General features: G+C 48.7%; 1 protein-coding gene across 8 annotated transcripts in view; it reads left to right on the top strand.

Annotated features, from left to right (window-relative positions):
- Positions 1-16,833, top strand: part of MTOR (mechanistic target of rapamycin kinase) — a 284,248-nt gene that overhangs the window by 178,226 nt on the left and 89,189 nt on the right. For all 8 annotated transcript variants that reach the window (XM_029578927.1, XM_029578922.1, XM_029578924.1 and 5 more), the window contains 2 exons: positions 4,481-4,596; positions 13,709-13,917. In XM_029578927.1, the coding sequence (XP_029434787.1) occupies positions 4,481-4,596; positions 13,709-13,917 (325 nt within the window). The remainder of the gene's footprint in view (positions 1-4,480; positions 4,597-13,708; positions 13,918-16,833) is intronic.

Below are 16,833 nucleotides of genomic sequence, written 5' to 3'. Positions count from 1 at the left end.
TGCCTTCCTTTTTGGGAACCACAAAATAAATGTAGTATCTCCCTTGACCTCTTTCCTCTTTAGGAATGGGAACTACTGCCTTCAACTTCAAAAGGTGTTGCAGCCTGTCTTGAAACATGGTTCGCTTGATCTCAGAAGCACATGGGAAGACCAAAATGGCTTTGTGAAGCAGACAAGCAACATCTAAGGCGTAACCTTTTATCACAGAGAGGACCCATTGTTCTGACGTTATTTGGCCTATTATTTGCAAAAGAGGGTCAAATGACCCCCAGTGCACATGCTCGAAGAACGAGCCAGCCTCATTTCCTTATGGTCTCTTCGATCCACTGGATCCAGAACCTGTTCCTTCTCAGGCCGGCTTTCTGGACCCCTGAAAGGATTAAGATTTGCCAGAAAACTGATGCTGCGATGTAGCCCCTCTTCCAGTCGATAATGATTCACTTCCCAGTACTTCTGCTTGCTGAGAAACGTTTTACGGACTCCTTTGTGTTTATGCTTGGGTAACTTGTGTCCTTTGGATTCCCCCAGATGTTTAACCAACTACTCCAATCCCTCCTGAAACGAGCTTACCCATGAAGGGGAGAGTGCCAAGCTGATATTGGAACAGACATCTGCCGACCAGTTATGAAGCCAGAGTAAACGCCTGGCTGAAATAGCCGAGATATATTCTGGGCTGACATGTGCAGCACATCATATAGGGCATCAGCAATAAAAGCCAAACCTAACTCCAACCTCTCTGTCTCTTTAATAGACAGAGCAGCCCCCTGTCCAACTGAATCCAATTCAGACAGGTTCGTGCCATAAAACTGCTAAAAGCAGCCACACCAAATTCCAACACTTCAAAAATACGCGTCCAATGAATTTCCATCTTGCTACCCAGCCCACCACCAGAATGGTCATTATCCTGGTCACCGCTGATACCAAAGTATCCATGTTAGGTAATTTCAGCAACTCCAAAGCCTCCTCTGGCAGCGGGTAAAGCTTTGCCATAGCCCTGAGAACTGTTAAGCTTGCTTTGAGAGTATCTCGCCCCCTAAAAACTAGCTTTTTCATTGTGCGATGAAAATGGAAAGTCTTGGGATGTCTTTCCATGATGGGATCTCATCCTCATGTTCTGATTCCACCACAGTCTTTTATCCTCAGTTCCTTGAGAACCTGTGCAATCATAATATGAAATTCATCTTTGCAGAAAAGGCAGACCATCCTAGGATCCTTACTTTCCATTACAGGTATCTCCCCTTCCTCCAGGTGGGGTCTTCATCCCCATCTCCTTCAGCTGGGAGATTTGGAACTGGGTTTACCATATCCTTCCCGGATCCTTCAGAGTTCTCCATGTCCGAGACTGTGCCCTGCTTGCACTTAATGGCAAGATGTAAGCCATCAGAACACCCCTCTTCCCCCCCCCCCCCCCCGAGGGGCTACATCGTGAAGCTTGGGCTGGGCAAAGTCCCCTTCAATTCTTTATTATGCCCTGCTGACGTCTTCTTAGCCAAATAGGCTTTATGCATGAGCAGTACAAATTCAGAAGAAAAAGTGTTCTCTGGGCCAGATTCACCCTCTGGGGAATCATCCATCCCCCTCGGACTCCTCTAGGGCTGATTCTGGAAGATCTGATGCCAGGGATTATAGTGGAGAAGCCTCTGCTCTCCCTCCCGACACTGTGCTTCATGCAGGGAAGACAAAATGGCCACCATTCCCACACTGCAGAGCTCCTCCATTTTGCCTTCTGCAACCTGCGGTAATGGCTTCCTTTGCACTGATTTCTTCCCCATGTTCACGGCACTCCCAGAAGTGAAGGGACCCTCCCCATTGCCAGTCCCACAAAGGCCAGATGATGAACTTTTTGCTAACTTGTATTCCACTGGAGCCGACATGTCTGCACTTGCGCCAAACACGCTGGTTCTGGCACAGCAAAAAAACCTCAGAGGCTGTCTTTCAGCACTGCGAGAGTTTATCAAAACCAAACTCTGCTTGGCTCCTGACCATTCTCTCCTCTCTCTAAGCCCTGGCTTTCTCAGCAAAAGTATTTTCTTTTTCTTTTTTCAAACTTTAATGCCACAATCAGAACAAAGAACAACTGTCCCCTTTTTAATATGAAACAAGATTTACTTCCCTGAGACTGAAGCTCTGGAGCCAGAAGGAGAGAGGATGGGGTAGGAACAGAGGGAACCAGACCACCGGCACTCATTCAGGACAAGACTCCCAGGGGCTGCTGAACCCTTGCTCATTCATACTGTACCAGGGGATGGTATCACCCATGGAAGCAATTTCTCTAAGAAAAATCCTGACTGCAGATTTTGCACCTCAACCTCTTCTGAAGACACTGAGCAACTACAGGTGGCACAATGGCTGCTGTACAGTAAAAGCTTTTCTTCTCTCTGTCTCCATCTGCTGGTAGGGGAGAAAAACCCATGCATCTGGACTGATCTGGGGAAAGATCAGAGTCATTGTTTATATATAATGTGAGCTTCACTGAATTCATATGGTTTATGCATCTTGTTATCAATCTCATGTTTTAACAAGATAATGGTGCTATAATTTTTTGGAATTAGTGGATTCTATATTCACATTCAGGTTGCTGTTCATTTTTATCCTTTTTCTTATAGCCAAGCATAATTTATATATATTACAATTCCAAGGCATATCATTTACCGATTGGAGCCTGTGGGGAAGTGATTGGCAGTTAGAATAAGAATTCAAGTTTGTGCTTTGTTGGCATTTACCTTTAAGCATGCACTCCCTGCTTTCAGTCAGTTCCAGGGATTCTGCAAGGTGAAGGAGTAGAAACATATATTATAGTTATATTCCTAGAAGAGTTTTTATATATGTCATTTTGATCTTTCAGGTGGTAATTTCCTAACATCATAAGTTACATCAGTTTCCAAAGTAAAGTTACATACATTAGTCTGCTTTGAGAATTATCCTGGCACAACCACACGCACACAATTAAACCTATTTAGTGCATGTAGTTTTACTGAGAAAATTGAAGCATATACTTTTTAAAATTAAAAGGATGCACATAAGTCCCAACCCTGCCCTGAAATGCCTCTCCCCATGCGTCTAAATGTGCACACACATACTGTATATGCTTGTCATTTTATGTGCAGTTTTCTAGAGATCGATAAATTCAATCAGAAGTCCTAGGCAAAACTACACGCCATACTATATGTTTATTTTATACAATCTGTGTACAATAATGTTTTCAAACATACAATTTTTTACACACATATGGACCACTATACATATGTTGCCTATCATATTACCTAAAATACCACATCACATATACCATACATGCATTACCTGTCAATCATTCCATATATACCATTCACCTAAACACTCACATAAAACCATATCCATACTAAAACATACTTTGCAAAGTACAACTGCAGTTGTCTCAGTATAACCTTGATCAACGTGTAACACAATGTGTTTTGCATACTGTAATACTGATTTTTCATAATATTTTGATCATTACATCAGGCAATTCAAGCATACTTTAGAACATAAATGTCTTCTAGTTATCAAATGCATATGTTCTATATTACCCCTATTCTTACCTTGCTACTTTGTCTCATTGAATGCAATCATGATTTGGTATCATATCATACTGTCCTCATATAATCCAGTCGTCCGAGAGCCTCGTTTCACCCCAACTCTAGGGCTTCCTCAGGGACATCAACCTTTCAAATGCTGAACCGTGTCTTCACTTGTTGCCTTATTTATTAAAACTAACACACTTATGCGTGTACATGGTGGTCCATGGCTTTGAGTGAATGGTATGTACGGAATGATTGACAGGTAATGCATGTATGGTATATGTGATGTGGTATTTTAGGTAATGATGGTATTATGATAGGCAACATATGTATAGTGGTCCATATGTGTGTAAAAAATTGTATGTTTGAAAACATTATTGTACACAGATTATATAAAATAAACATAGTATGGCGTGTAGTTTTGCCTAGGACCTCTGATTGAATTTATTGATTTGCTGAGTTTTCAGAGGATATGCATGTTATGTTTACCTTATCAGTTTTCTAAAGAGACATTTCTGCAGATAAAGCAGTATTTTACAGCAGAAGTACTTTGTAAAATGGCCCTCTTTATGCATAATATTGTGGTCCCAGCATGCCACTAGCTGTAAATTAAAAAGTGAAAGAGGAAGTCTGGCTACATTACTGTGAGTTCTCCTTACTGGAGAAGGGGGTGCAATGCAGCAGGACACACTATGCCATTTTCATAAAATACTTCACATTCTGCTCACCTGTGCTGCAAAAAGCAATGGTTTTCTGTTTATAACATGGAAAGAATTGGTCTAGAACAAAATGCATTTTCCCCTTACTCTGAAGATGGGCAAACTTCTTGACTTGGCTGGCTTGAGTTGTGACTATGGGACAGAGTTTTACTGGCATTCTCAGCTTTGGAAGAGCATAACCTAGATCACTATGTATGTCTTTCTCATATTCATTTTTTTGCTTAGATGCTTTTTAAAACTTGGCGAGTGGCAGCTGAACCTGCAGGGCATCAATGAAAGCACCATTCCCAAAGTGCTACAATACTACAGTGCTGCTACGGAGCATGACCGAAACTGGTATAGGTAATGAGTCACGGGTTCTTAAAATGTGAATCTGGACGCAAACAGATACATCACGTGATAAACCCAACTGTTCATTAAACAAGAATGAAAAAATTTCCTCCTTGCCCTGCTACACCAGTCCAGATAAGTGAGTTGTTCCTCCCTACCAGCAGATGGAGGTGGAGAGCACAGTTTGCTCTGTAATATCACAGCTACTTATATGTGGTGCGTATATTCTACCTCTTGCCGATGGTAGGATGTACTGGGGGTGCATCAAGACGTTTTCTGACAAGTCCTGCCTAGCCTTTGAGGTTGGGGTAAGGCAGGGGTTTCTCCGGTATCCCGCACCAGGTGCTTGGTTTTATAATTGCAAAGTAGCATGCCTTCTCAGATGGTTCCCAGCCCCGGAGGAGGGGGTTTGATTGATTCTGAGATTATGAGTCTGCCTCCCATCCTTTCCCTTCTTCTGGCTTCTTTGCCTTTTAATAATAAAAAAAAAAAAAAAAGGAAACAGTAGAGCAACTCCAGAACAGCTTGAGGCTCTTTTTGTATCAGCAGTGTTGCTGATATTGGAGATAGGTTCCTCCAATTTTTGGAGGTGAGCTCTTTCACTCTGATTTGACCGCTCACATTCCTGATGGAAGAGAAGGGCCGCCGAACCTGTTTGTGGCTGCAAGCACACTTCTTCTGCTTGGGGGATTTTATGTGTGGCTTGCCTCGAAAACAGAGGAATGCCTGGCGAGAGTTCTGAGGCTTCCATTTCTATGTCAGCAGGGTCAACCTCCATGGGAATTGAGTCCTCTTCTTCTTCCTACATGTAGGCCCTGGCACCCTACTCCCTGAGTGAGAGCTTTTGGCAGGAACAGCTGCCATTTTCACTTCAGGACTCCTAGAACATATTGCCACCGTGAAACACCCTAGCCAGTTTTTGGAGCCCCCATATTTATCCCCAATTGGAGATGGGATCTCTGAAGCTTCTGTTCCTTTAGGCCCTACTCCCTTAGGGGCATTCTCCCTGGAATTCTTTAGATTTCTCCATGAGGCCTCTTGTGCTATTCAGAAGCCTGCTGGAAACGCGCAGTTCTCAGCGTCTTCTGGCTGGTGACCTGTTCCTAAATCTGTGGCTCACTTAAGGCCTCCTGAATGAGTTGGGGGTCTTGTGATTTGGAAGTGCCTTCCCTGGGCTTACTTTAGTGTGCGTGTAAGTATTGCATGACGTTATGCGCACGGCAGAGCTGCACAGTATGCGTACTGACGTCCTATGGCGGGCAATACGAGATGCACAAAGATGCGCGCAAGATGGCGCTGCCGCGGCCTACCACACGGTTTGCCAAGCTTAAAGCGGGGCCTAGCCCACTGGGCAACTGCTCAACCCATTCATAAGCCCCAATGGGATCGGGAACGATGGTCGTAGGGCATGCTGAGCAAGGAGACCGGAGGAAGTCTTATCAAAACCCCTCTTCTCTGAAGGTAAATCTTCTTCCTTATTTTTTTTTTTAAACTTACCTGGGCTCACCTCTTACCAGCTGAGTACAGAGATGGAGAGGGCTTAGGCCATCACCACCGCGCTCTGCTTCCTGCACCCACTGCCTTTCATCTGCTTGAGCAGCAAAGTTTATTTATTTCTATTCTGCTTTTCGCACTCTTTTCAGCCCTTCAAAGTGGAGTACATTCAGCTACTGCAGTTATTTCTCTGTCCCCAGAGGGCTCACAATCTAAGTTTGTACCAGAGGCAATGGAGGGTAAAGTGACTTGCCCAAGGTCACAAGGACTTGAACCCTGGTCTCCTGGTTCATAGCCCCCTGCTCTAACTACTAGGCTACTCCTCCACTCCACGTTCATGCCGGGAACCGGCTATCGGACCAAGGCACACTTCTGAGGGATCTCGGAAATCACCTCAGGAATTCTCAACTGGGGGAGGGACCTTTAGCTATCACAGCAGGCAAGCAGGGCTCAATCTTTTCTCCAATTTAAAAGTAGAATTTCTTCTTCCAAAAGGTACAGCGATCCCCATCAGGAAAGCAGGTCTGCATCTGCTGGAGATGGAGAGATACTGAAGGGCTGAGGTCACTGCAGGGGAGTATCTAAGGTGACGTCAGCTTTGAAACCTGACTCCATCTCCATCTGCTGGCAGGGGAGCACATAACCCATTGGTCCTGGGTCCATCCGGCTATATGCTAGGAAACTTTGTCTGCTGACAGGAAGGAACAATCCACTCATCTGGACTGGTGTGGCAGGATTAAAGGAAAGGAAATTTAACATATAAGACATTTTTTCCTTATAGAAAGAAAGTAGCCTGAATAGGAGGTTCCCTGTATGTACCCGGATCAGTCCAGACCGTGGGGTTGAGCCTCCTTTCCAGCAGGTGGAGACAGACCAAAACTGAAAGGATATCCTATATGAGGACAAAGCCTACCCTGCAGCCCTTCAGTATTTGTCTGTCTCCAGCAGGTGGAACAGCTCACCCTTCGGTCTCCTGATTTAGGCTAGTCAGCCTTCTTTTTTCTTCTTGGATCAAGCAAGTACTTATTCCTTAGGGATTCTGGTCGGATTTCTTTCTAAAAAAAAAAAATAAATAAATAAAAATTGAAGAGTTTAATTTTTATTCTGTGCAGGAGACAGTCCCGTCTCCTGGCTCTTGCCGGACTCAGGGGGGCTTTGCCCCTTGGGCGGAGCATAGCCTGAGTCCGTGATTGCTTCCAGGTGTGGGGACCGAGGCTGGTGATCCAATCGTTCGTATCCCCCCCCCCGGCTGCCTAGGGAGCATAGTGCTCCATTGTTGTGCTCAGTTTGAGTTTAAATAAATAAATAAAATAATAAGAAGACAAATTTTTGTTTCACCTGGGATTCAAACCGGCAGACAGACAGACAGGAGCATGCAGGCTTCACTCCCCTGCCTCTGCTCCTGCCGGTTGACTGCCAATTATTTCTATTTTTAACTTTTTTCTTCAGCACGTGGCTCCTCTTCGCTGAGGATGCTGTGGCCAGCAGCCTGCCGCGCGAGGAGCTCTACTCAGCCTACCTACCTACCTACCTACCTGCCTGCCGAGGAAGGCCCCTCCTCGGCAGGGCAGGCAAATTTAGCCTGGGGACGGAACCCCCAACGCATGGCCAGGCCGTTCCCGGGTCGGCAAAGCCCAGGAATGGTGGCCATTTTTCTGCAGCTCCCGATTCAGAGCTGCCTGGGGCTGGGGAGCCAGAATTTTGCGTTTTTTTCCCCCCCCCCCCCCCCGATTTGAGTCCCAAGGCCCCCCAGGATGTGATCCCTGACCCCCCTCGCCCCCCCCCCCCCCCCGGGAAATCCAAGGCTAGTTTTTCCTCAGAATTTGTCGTCCTCCTCCTGCATAAATCCTATTTGGCTAGCTTGCAGGAGGAGGAGGGCTCCCCCCCAGGCCCCCCCTGGCGAAAATTCTGTGCCCCGCGCCGTTACCTGTTTGCCCTGCCGTGGAACCTCCAGGGTCCGTTCGAGTGCGGATGGTTCCAGAGGTGGCCCCCATCCCTGACCTCCCGGTGGCCCCAGTTCTTCCAAATCCCGATCCCACTTCAGATTCAGCAAGCGCCCTCCCACCCCTGGAGGGGGACAATCCTAGGGTTCTCCGCATGTTTCAGCGTGAGGAGTTGGAGCCCCTTCTCCCCTTTGTCCTCCAGGAATTGGGGCTGGAGGGCCCCCCTGCAGATACCCTTACGGCCTCCTTGCCCAAGAATATGGAACCGGTCCTGGCGGGACTCAGGGACCCCTGCAAGCGCTTTTCCTTTTCATCGTATGCACAAGTTGCTGCTCTTGCGTGAATGGGAGGCTCCCGAAGCAGGACTCTGGGTGGGGCGGGCTTTGGATAAGCTGTACCCCCTCCCGGAGAAATGCTTAGATATGTTGAAGATCCCCACTGTGGACTCCTCGGTCTCTGCGGTCACCAAGCACTATCCCTGTGGTGGGATTGACGGCTCTGAAGGACGGACAGGATCGTAAGCTCGAGGTCCATCTGAAATGTATTTTTGAAGTCCTGGCTTTGGGGGTCCGAGCGACTATCTGCAGCAGTCTCATGCAGCGGGCAGGTCTCAGGTAGCTGTCATCGCATATGGGGCTGATACGCTCTACGATCTCCTCTGCGTCCAGGCGAAGGCAATGGTCTCGGCGGTATCCGCTAGACGGCTCCTCTGGCTGCGTAATTGGTCGGCCGACCTGTCCTCCAAGGCACGGCTGGGCACGTTGCCCTTCAAAGGTAAGTTGCTTTTTGGAGAGGACCTTGAGAAGCTTATTGACTCCTTGGGGGAAAATAAGGTTCATAAGCTTCCGGAGGACCGTCCAAAACAATTTCGTTCCTTTACACCCTCCCGTCCTCGCTTCCGGGGACAGAAGAGGTATACGCCCCGCGGACAAGGTGGCTCCTCTAGGGGTTATTCTTCTCGGTCTCAATCTTGGTCTCAGCCCTTTTGTGGGCGTCGCTCCTTTCGCAAGGGCCAATCCCAGCGCCTCACCCCAAAGCCTGCCACACAATGTTCAGTCAACCCATTCCTCGGTCCCTTTTCTGGGCAGTCACCTCTCCCTGTTCTTCGAGGAATGGGTCAAAATTACGTCGGACCAGTGGGTCCTCGACATTGTCCGAGACGGTTACGCTTTCGAACTTGTTCGCGACCTACCGGATCTCTTCGTATTCTCCCCATGGGGTCGTCTCAAGCGGGAAGCGGTAGAGCAAACCCTCGTCAGACTACTGAGTCTGGGCGCAGTTGTCCCGGTTCCGAAAGCGGAGCTCGGCGTAGGCCAATATTCTATTTACTTCGTGGTTCCCAAGAAGGACGGGGCTTTTCGGCTGATCTTAGACCTCAAGAGGTTCAACCGGGCCCTCAAGATCCCACATTTTCGCATGGAAACCTTGTGAGCGGTCATCGTGGCGGTTCGCCCCGGAGAGATCCTCGCCTCGCTCAATTTGACAGAGGCGTACTTCCATATTCCGATTCACCGCGATTACCAGAAGTATCTTCGCTTCCACATCCTCAACCGGGATTTCCAGTTTCGGGTGCTGCCTTTCGGTCTCGTGACCGCACCACGCACCTTCACCAAGGTCATGGTGGTGGTGGCAGCGGCCCTTCGCCAGGAAGGAGTCCTAGTCCACCCCTATCTGGACGACTGACTTGTAAGGGCCAAGTCGGAGGCTCTTTGTAGACAAGCGGTGGATCGGGTATTAGCTCTCCTTGCGTCTCTTGGTTGGATAGTGAATTTTTCCAAGAGCAAGCTTCAGCCCTCCCAGGTGTTAGAGTTCCTGGGAGCCCACTTCGATACTCGAGTAGGCAAGGTCTTCTTGCCTCGTTTGCGGGCCTTCAAGTTGATCGACCAGGTTCGTAATCTGCTCTCGCTGCCTCTTCCAACGACCTGGGACAACCTGCAGGTCTTAGGGTCCATGGCTTCCACCATCGACCTAGTTCCCTGGGCTTTTGCTCATATGTGACCATTTCAGAAAGCTTTGCTATCCCGTTGGCAGCCGGTGTCAGAACAGTTTCACATAGTCCTCCCTCTTTTGGACTGTACCATCGCCGCCTTGCAGTGGTGGCTTTCGCTTCCTTATCTTCTCCGGGGAATGCTCCTTCAGTCTCCACAGTGGATGATAGTAACCACGGATGCCAGTCTCTCGGGCTGGGGTGCGGTCTGCCTGTCCCAGTCCACTCAGGGGATCTGGTCGCCGGTTCAGACTCGCTGGCACATCAATCAGTTGGAGGCCCAGGCAGTGCGTCTGGCTCTGTAGGAGTTTCTGACCCTGATACACAGCAAAGCGGTGAGGGTTCTTTCTGACAACTCCACCACCGTGGCTTACATCAACTGTCATGGGGGCACACGCAGTCGCCTGGTGGCCCTAGAAGCCAGCCGTCTCTTCGTCTGGGCGGAACGACATCTGAATTGCCTGGCGGCCTCCCACATCACGGGCAAGGAGAATGTTCATGCCGATTTTCTCAGTCGTCAATCGCTCGATCTGGGAGAGTGGGAACTCTCGGAAGAAGCCATGGATCTAATTGTCAACAGGTGGGGTCCCCTCACCTGGACCTCATGGTGACCTTGCGCAATGCCAAGGCCAATCGGTTCTTCAGCCGCTGGAGGGAGCACGGCTCGGAGGGCGTGGATGCTCTGGCTCTCCCTTGGCCCACGGACGTCCTTCTGTACATGTTCCCCCGTGGCCTCTGGTGGGAAAAGTTTTCAGGAGAATAGAACTCCACCGAGGACCCGTGGATCTGGTAGCACCCGAATGGCCTCGCAGACCATGGTTCGCGGATCTCGTCAACCTGGCGACGGACAGACCTCTGCGGCTCGGCTAGGCCATCTTCCTCGTCTACTTCGGCAGGGGCCTGTATTTTTTGACCAGGCCGATCGCTTTTGTCTAGCGGCCTGGCTTTTGAACGGCGATGCCTGAGGCACAAGGGCTATAAGGAGGAGGTTATCTCCACTTTGCTGCGAGCCCGGAAGCAGTCAACTTTTCTAGCTTACGTGCGCGTTTGGAAGGTCTTTGAGACTGTTTGTGAGGAGTCAGGTGTCTCAGCACGCTCCGCCCCGGTCTCGTTGGTTCTTTCTTTTCTACAGAAGGGTCTCTCCAAGGGCCTTTCCTTCAGTTCCCTGCACGTGCAAGTTTCCGCTCTCGGCTCTCTCCTTGGACGGGTCGAGGTCATCCCCTAGCGGGCAACCAGGAACGTGGGTTCAGTTCCTGAAGGGAGTCAAACACCTGCGTCCACCCGCTCACATTACTTGCCCATCGTGGAGTCTTAATCTGGTCCTCCGGGCCCTCTGTGCTGCCTCGTTCGAACCTCTCCGTCGGGCTACGGTAAAGGACCTCACTCTCAAGACAGTTTTCCTTGTTTCTATCTCCTCCACTCGGCGGGTTTCCGAGATCCAAGCATTGTCCTGTCGGGAACCTTTTTTGCGCTTCTCCGATTCAGGTGTTTCCCTCAAGACGGTGCCTTCCTTTTTGCCAAAGGTTGTCTCCACCTTCCATGTCAACCAGTCGGTACAGCTTCCAGCGTTCTCCCCAGAGGAGATTGCAGGTACCGCTGGAGGTGATCTTCGTAAACTGGATGTCCAACGAGTTCTACTCCGGTCACCAATGACTTTTGGGTCTCAGACCATCTTTTTGTCCTCTGGAGTGGTCCCAAACGAGGCAAACCGGCTTCTAAGACCACTATTGCGCGGTAGTTGAAGAAGGTGATTTCCTTGGCCTATCTTTGCCAAGGTCAGGCGGTTCCGGAGGGCCTAAAGGCTCATTCGCTACATTCTCAAGCTACTTCCTGGCGGAGAGTCAATCTGTTTCTCCGCAAGAGATTTGCAGAGCCGCCACCTGGACGTCACTGCATATTTTTGCTTGCCACTACCGTTTGGATGTGCAAGCACCGTTTTTTGGTTCTTTTGGGTGACAAGTGCTTCGAGCGGGACTGTGTTGGTCCCACCCGGGATAGGGAAGCTTTGGTACATCCCACGGTCTGGAGTGATCCGGGTACATACAGGGAAAGGAGAATTAGTTCTTACCTGTTAATTTTCGTTCCTGTAGTACCACGGATCAGTCCAGACGACCTTCCCTGTTTTGTCTTTCTTTTCTGTCCTCTCGAAGCTTGTTATTGCAGATTCGCAGATTTTGATACTTCATTTTTTGCAAGAATACTGAGCAAGTACACCGGAAGCCTTGGTTGTTCAAATACCAAGTATATGCAAGAGCGTACCATGTTTTTTATAATTGAGCTTTTTGGTTACTTGCTTGATCCTATTCTTGTTTTGTTGTTTTCTGCTTTGAAAATGGTTATACTGAAAGGCTGCAGGGTAGGCTCTGTCCTCATGTAGAATATCCTTTCAGTTTTCCACCTGCTGGAAAGGAGGCTCAACCCACGGTCTGGACTGATCCGTGGTACTACAGGAACGAAAATTAACAGGTAAGAACTAATTTTTCTTTAAACATCCAGCAAAATACACATAAAACTATGAAAAAGTTCACGTTTTCATTTAGATCTGAAGTTATATTATTTTTTGGTTGAGGTACACTGTAGTAATACCTCCTATTGGTTGTGAAGGGGAAATGTTCATGCTGCTGAAAAACCTCTGTGGCACAGTAAATGAGCAGTCAAGACTTTCTTTGAGTGTTTTTATTTACAGTGCATATGACTTGTTTAAATTCTGCAGTATTTACAAATACCTTCAGCATTCATATACAGGGTTCACCATTAGGACAGCAATATGGCAGGAGCTGCCTTCTCCTAGAGACCTGGGCCTGGCCTGACTATCTTCATCTGGGTCCCAGACCATCATCTTCCTCTGAGGGGCCCTGCCCCCAAAGCTCGCTCTCTCTGGCTTTTAAGGTGGACCAAGCTAAGGAGGGAGTTTTAGGGCTACTTCTTTACAACTTCCTATGGGATATATCCGTGTTTATATTGTTGTAACTACATGTTATTGCAGTGCCAACTGATCTGATCCAAATGTTCTTTTTTGGTTTCCTTTTCCTTTCTAGTAGCACCCAGGAGAAGCATGAAACATGTGCTGGGGCTGAGGACTGAACCCACTTTTAGAATTGTCTGAATTAATATTGTAAACTTCTTTGGCATCTCCAGCACTTAGTGGGTCCAATATGTATTTTTATTTTTTTATTTAATTGATTTATATTCTGCTTTTTCAGGCAATTGAAAGCAAATTACTCTCAGGCACTGTAGGAATTTCACTGTCCCCAGTAGGCCCACAATCTAAGTTTGTACCTGAGGCAGTGGAGAGCGAAGTGACTTGCCAATGGTCACAAGGACCAGCAGCAGGATTTGAACCCACTGATCTAACCATTAGACTTATCCGGGTATCTTACATGTGATATTCAGCAGCGGATAAGTCCAAATATCAGCATCTATGCAGCTAAGCTAACCGGATAAGTAGTGTCTCCACATCCCGTCCACCAGGTATCTGTTTATCTACTTGGCTGGGTATGTTCTTAATGCGGCTAAGTGGTGACTGTCGATCGCAGCTCGACATTCAATGGCCATTGCTTAGCTGGATAAGTAGAGCTGAATATCAGCCTCAGTGTTTATTGTAACATTTTGCATTTTGTAAGGTTTATTTGCCTTGCACAGCTAACAGGTTTGGGATTGGATCGCTGCACTAAATGGTGTTTTTGGTTTTGCTTTTGTAGGCATGGCATGCCTGGGCAGTGATGAACTTTGAAGCTGCACTTCATTACAAACATCAGAATCAAATCAGAGATGATAAGAAAAAGATGCGTCATGCTAGCGGGGCTAGTGTCACTAGTGCCAACACCGAGGGAAGTAACAGTGAGAGTGAAGGAGACAGCACTGAGAACAGCCCAGTACCCTCTCCTGTGCAGAAAAAGGTTACAGAGGTATAGTCTGCTCTTCCTTCAGGGGAAATAAGTTATCCTATGTGACAGCAGCATCGGAGGTAGCCAAAGACTTTATCATACCTAGTTTGCATTACTGAGAGTGATTACAGCAAAATAAAAGTTATCAGAAATCAAAAAGGTACATTTTCAAATGGGCTAGGAGTGCAAAAGATTGCTGGAAAACATATCTTATGTCCTAAGCACACTTTCTAAATCTAACCAGCTAGATTTAGGACTGCTGCTGACCGGCCAGGATTGGCCACCTAATCTTAGTGGTCTCATACAGCTCGCCATCTTAAGTCATGAGTCCTCCCTAGGAATTCCTCCGGAGCCACCCATTTTTTAAGCAGCTAAATGTGCCATTTAGTAAATCTAGATAGCTAAATGTAGCTTCTTAGTGGGAGGAGGAGCAATTTTAACACAGTGGGATCTAGTCATCTAACTTTGAAAATCTGCTCAATATCACCACTGAAGAATGTGCAAAAGACAGCAGTGCAGGCTTTGTGCCAATAACTGCATTTTCCCTGTACGTACCCGGATCAGAGCAGACTCCTGGGTTTATTCATCCCTACCAGCAGATGGAGACAGAGAAGAGCCTCGCTGACACTGCTTGAAAACCCTGGTGCCACCTGCAGTAGCTCAGTATTTCTCTGTCTCCGCAGATGGCGGGTGCATAAACCTGCATTCCCTGTATGTACCAGGATCAGTCCAGACCATGGGTTGTTTCCCCCTTCCAGCAGATGGAGTCAGAGCAAAAGCTGAGAAGGCGGACCCTTATTAGTAAGAGCGCCCTCTGTGTCCCCTCAGTATTCCTCTGACTCCAGCAGATGTGGGTCTCGCCTACGGTTCCCCACTTAGCTTAACAGGAATAGTTGTTTAGTTTCTAGCTTTTTCTTCTGTTTTGTTGGATGGATCTGGCTTAAAAAAAGAAAAATAATAACGGGAAGTTTAGGAGAGTTTACCTCTGGAGGTCTGAGCTTGCAGGCAGGACTCTTGTCAGGGGCTGGCTTCTCTCTCTGTATCTTGTTCTCTCATGTTACCTGGTTGGGGTAAGTGTAGTTTTGATTTTTCAGCTTTTTGCTTCTGCTGCCTGGGGTTTAAGCTGGTGGTCCAGCCTCTCCCCCATTTTGCCGACCCGCTGCCTGTCAGCAGCAGCCCTCGTTGGTCAGAGAAGTGAAATTCCTCTGACAGAGTAAAAATAAATAAATAAATAAAATATAAAAGCAAAAAAGAAACTGATTGAAGACAACGAGGGAGAGTTTGGTTTAGGAATGTGAATCGGGCTTCGGACGATTGAAAATATCGTACGATATTTTCAAAATTGTCAGAAATCGGGGGTCCCCCCAAAACGATAGGAAAACCCCACGATATTGTTCGTGGGTGTTCTCTTATTGTTTTGGGGGAGGGCGGGAAAAACGGCACACAAAAATAACCCCTAAACCCACCCCGACCCTTTAAAACTAATCCCTTAGCTTCCCCCACCCTCCCGACCCCCCCCCCCCCCCAAAAAACATTTTACAGGTACCTGGTGGTCCAGTGGGGGTCCCGGGAGCGATCTCCCACTCTCGGGCCGTCGGCTGCCACTAATCAAAATGGCGCCGATGGCCTTTGCCCTTACCATGTGACAGGCTATCCGTGCCATTGGCCGGCCCCTGTCACATGGTAGGAGCACTGGATGGCCCGTGCCATTTTAAAGATGGCGCCGGCCATCCAGTGCTCCTGTTTGCCCGGCCGCGGAGCCTCCGGGGTTGCTTCGGGTGCGGGTGGTTCCGGGGGTGGCCCCCTCCCTGACCCCCGATGGCCCCAGTTCTTCCGGATCCTGATCCCACATCTGATTCAGCGAGCACCCTTCCGCCCCTGGAGGGGAATGATCCCAGGGTCCTCCGCATGTTTCAAAGGGAGCCCCTCATCCTCTTTGTCCTCCAGGAATTGGGGCTGGAGGGGCCCCCCGCGGATATCCTTACGGCCTCCTTGCCCAAAAATATGGACCCGGTCCTGGTGGGACTCAGGGCTCTGGCAAGCGCTTTTCCATTTCATCCCATGCATAAGTTGCTGCTCTTGTGTGAATGGGAGGCTCCCGAAGCGGGACTCTGGGTGGGGCATGCTATGGACAAGCTCTACCCCCTCCCGGAGGAATGTTTAGATATGTTGAAAATTCCCACTATGGACTCCTCGATCTCTGCGGTCACCAAGAACACCACTATCCCTGTGGAGGGATCGACGGCTTTGAAGGACAGACAGGACCGCAAGCTCGAGGCACATATGAAACACATTTTTAGAGTCGTGGCTCTGGGGGTCCCGTGCGACTATCTGCAGCAGTCTCATGCTGCGGGCAGGTCTCAGGTGGGTTCAACAATTACTCGGAACCCAGGACCTCCCGTCTGCAGAGGCGGAGCAGGCTGAACGTCTGGAAGCCGTCATCGCATATGGGGCTGATGCGCTCTACGACCTCCTCCACGTCCAGGCGATGGCCTCAGCGGTGTCAGCCAGACGACTCCTCTGGTTGCGTAATTGGTCGGCCGACCTGTCCTCCAAGGCACGGCTGGGCACGTTGCCCTTCAAAGGTAAGTTGCTTTTTGGAGAGGATCTTGAGAAGCTTATTGATTCCTTGGGGGAAAATAAGGTTCATAAGCTTCTGGAGGACCGTCCAAAACAATCACGCTCCTTTACACCCTCCTGTCCTCATTTCCGGGGACAGAGATGGTATACGACCCGCGGACGAGGTGGCTCTTCCAGGGGTTATTCTTCTCGGTCTCAGTCTTGGTCGCAGCCCTTTCGTGGGCGTTGCTCCTTTCATGAGGGCCAGTCCTCGAGCTCCACCCCTAAGCCTGCCACACAATGAAGTTCAGTCAACCCATTCCTCGGTCTCTTTTCTGGGCGGCCGCCTCTCCCTTTTCTTCGAGGAATGGGTCAAAA

This window comes from Rhinatrema bivittatum, chromosome 15, assembly GCF_901001135.1.
Source record: "Rhinatrema bivittatum chromosome 15, aRhiBiv1.1, whole genome shotgun sequence".
Classification (NCBI taxonomy): domain Eukaryota; kingdom Metazoa; phylum Chordata; class Amphibia; order Gymnophiona; family Rhinatrematidae; genus Rhinatrema; species Rhinatrema bivittatum.
This window is presented reverse-complemented; position numbering and strand designations above follow the sequence as displayed.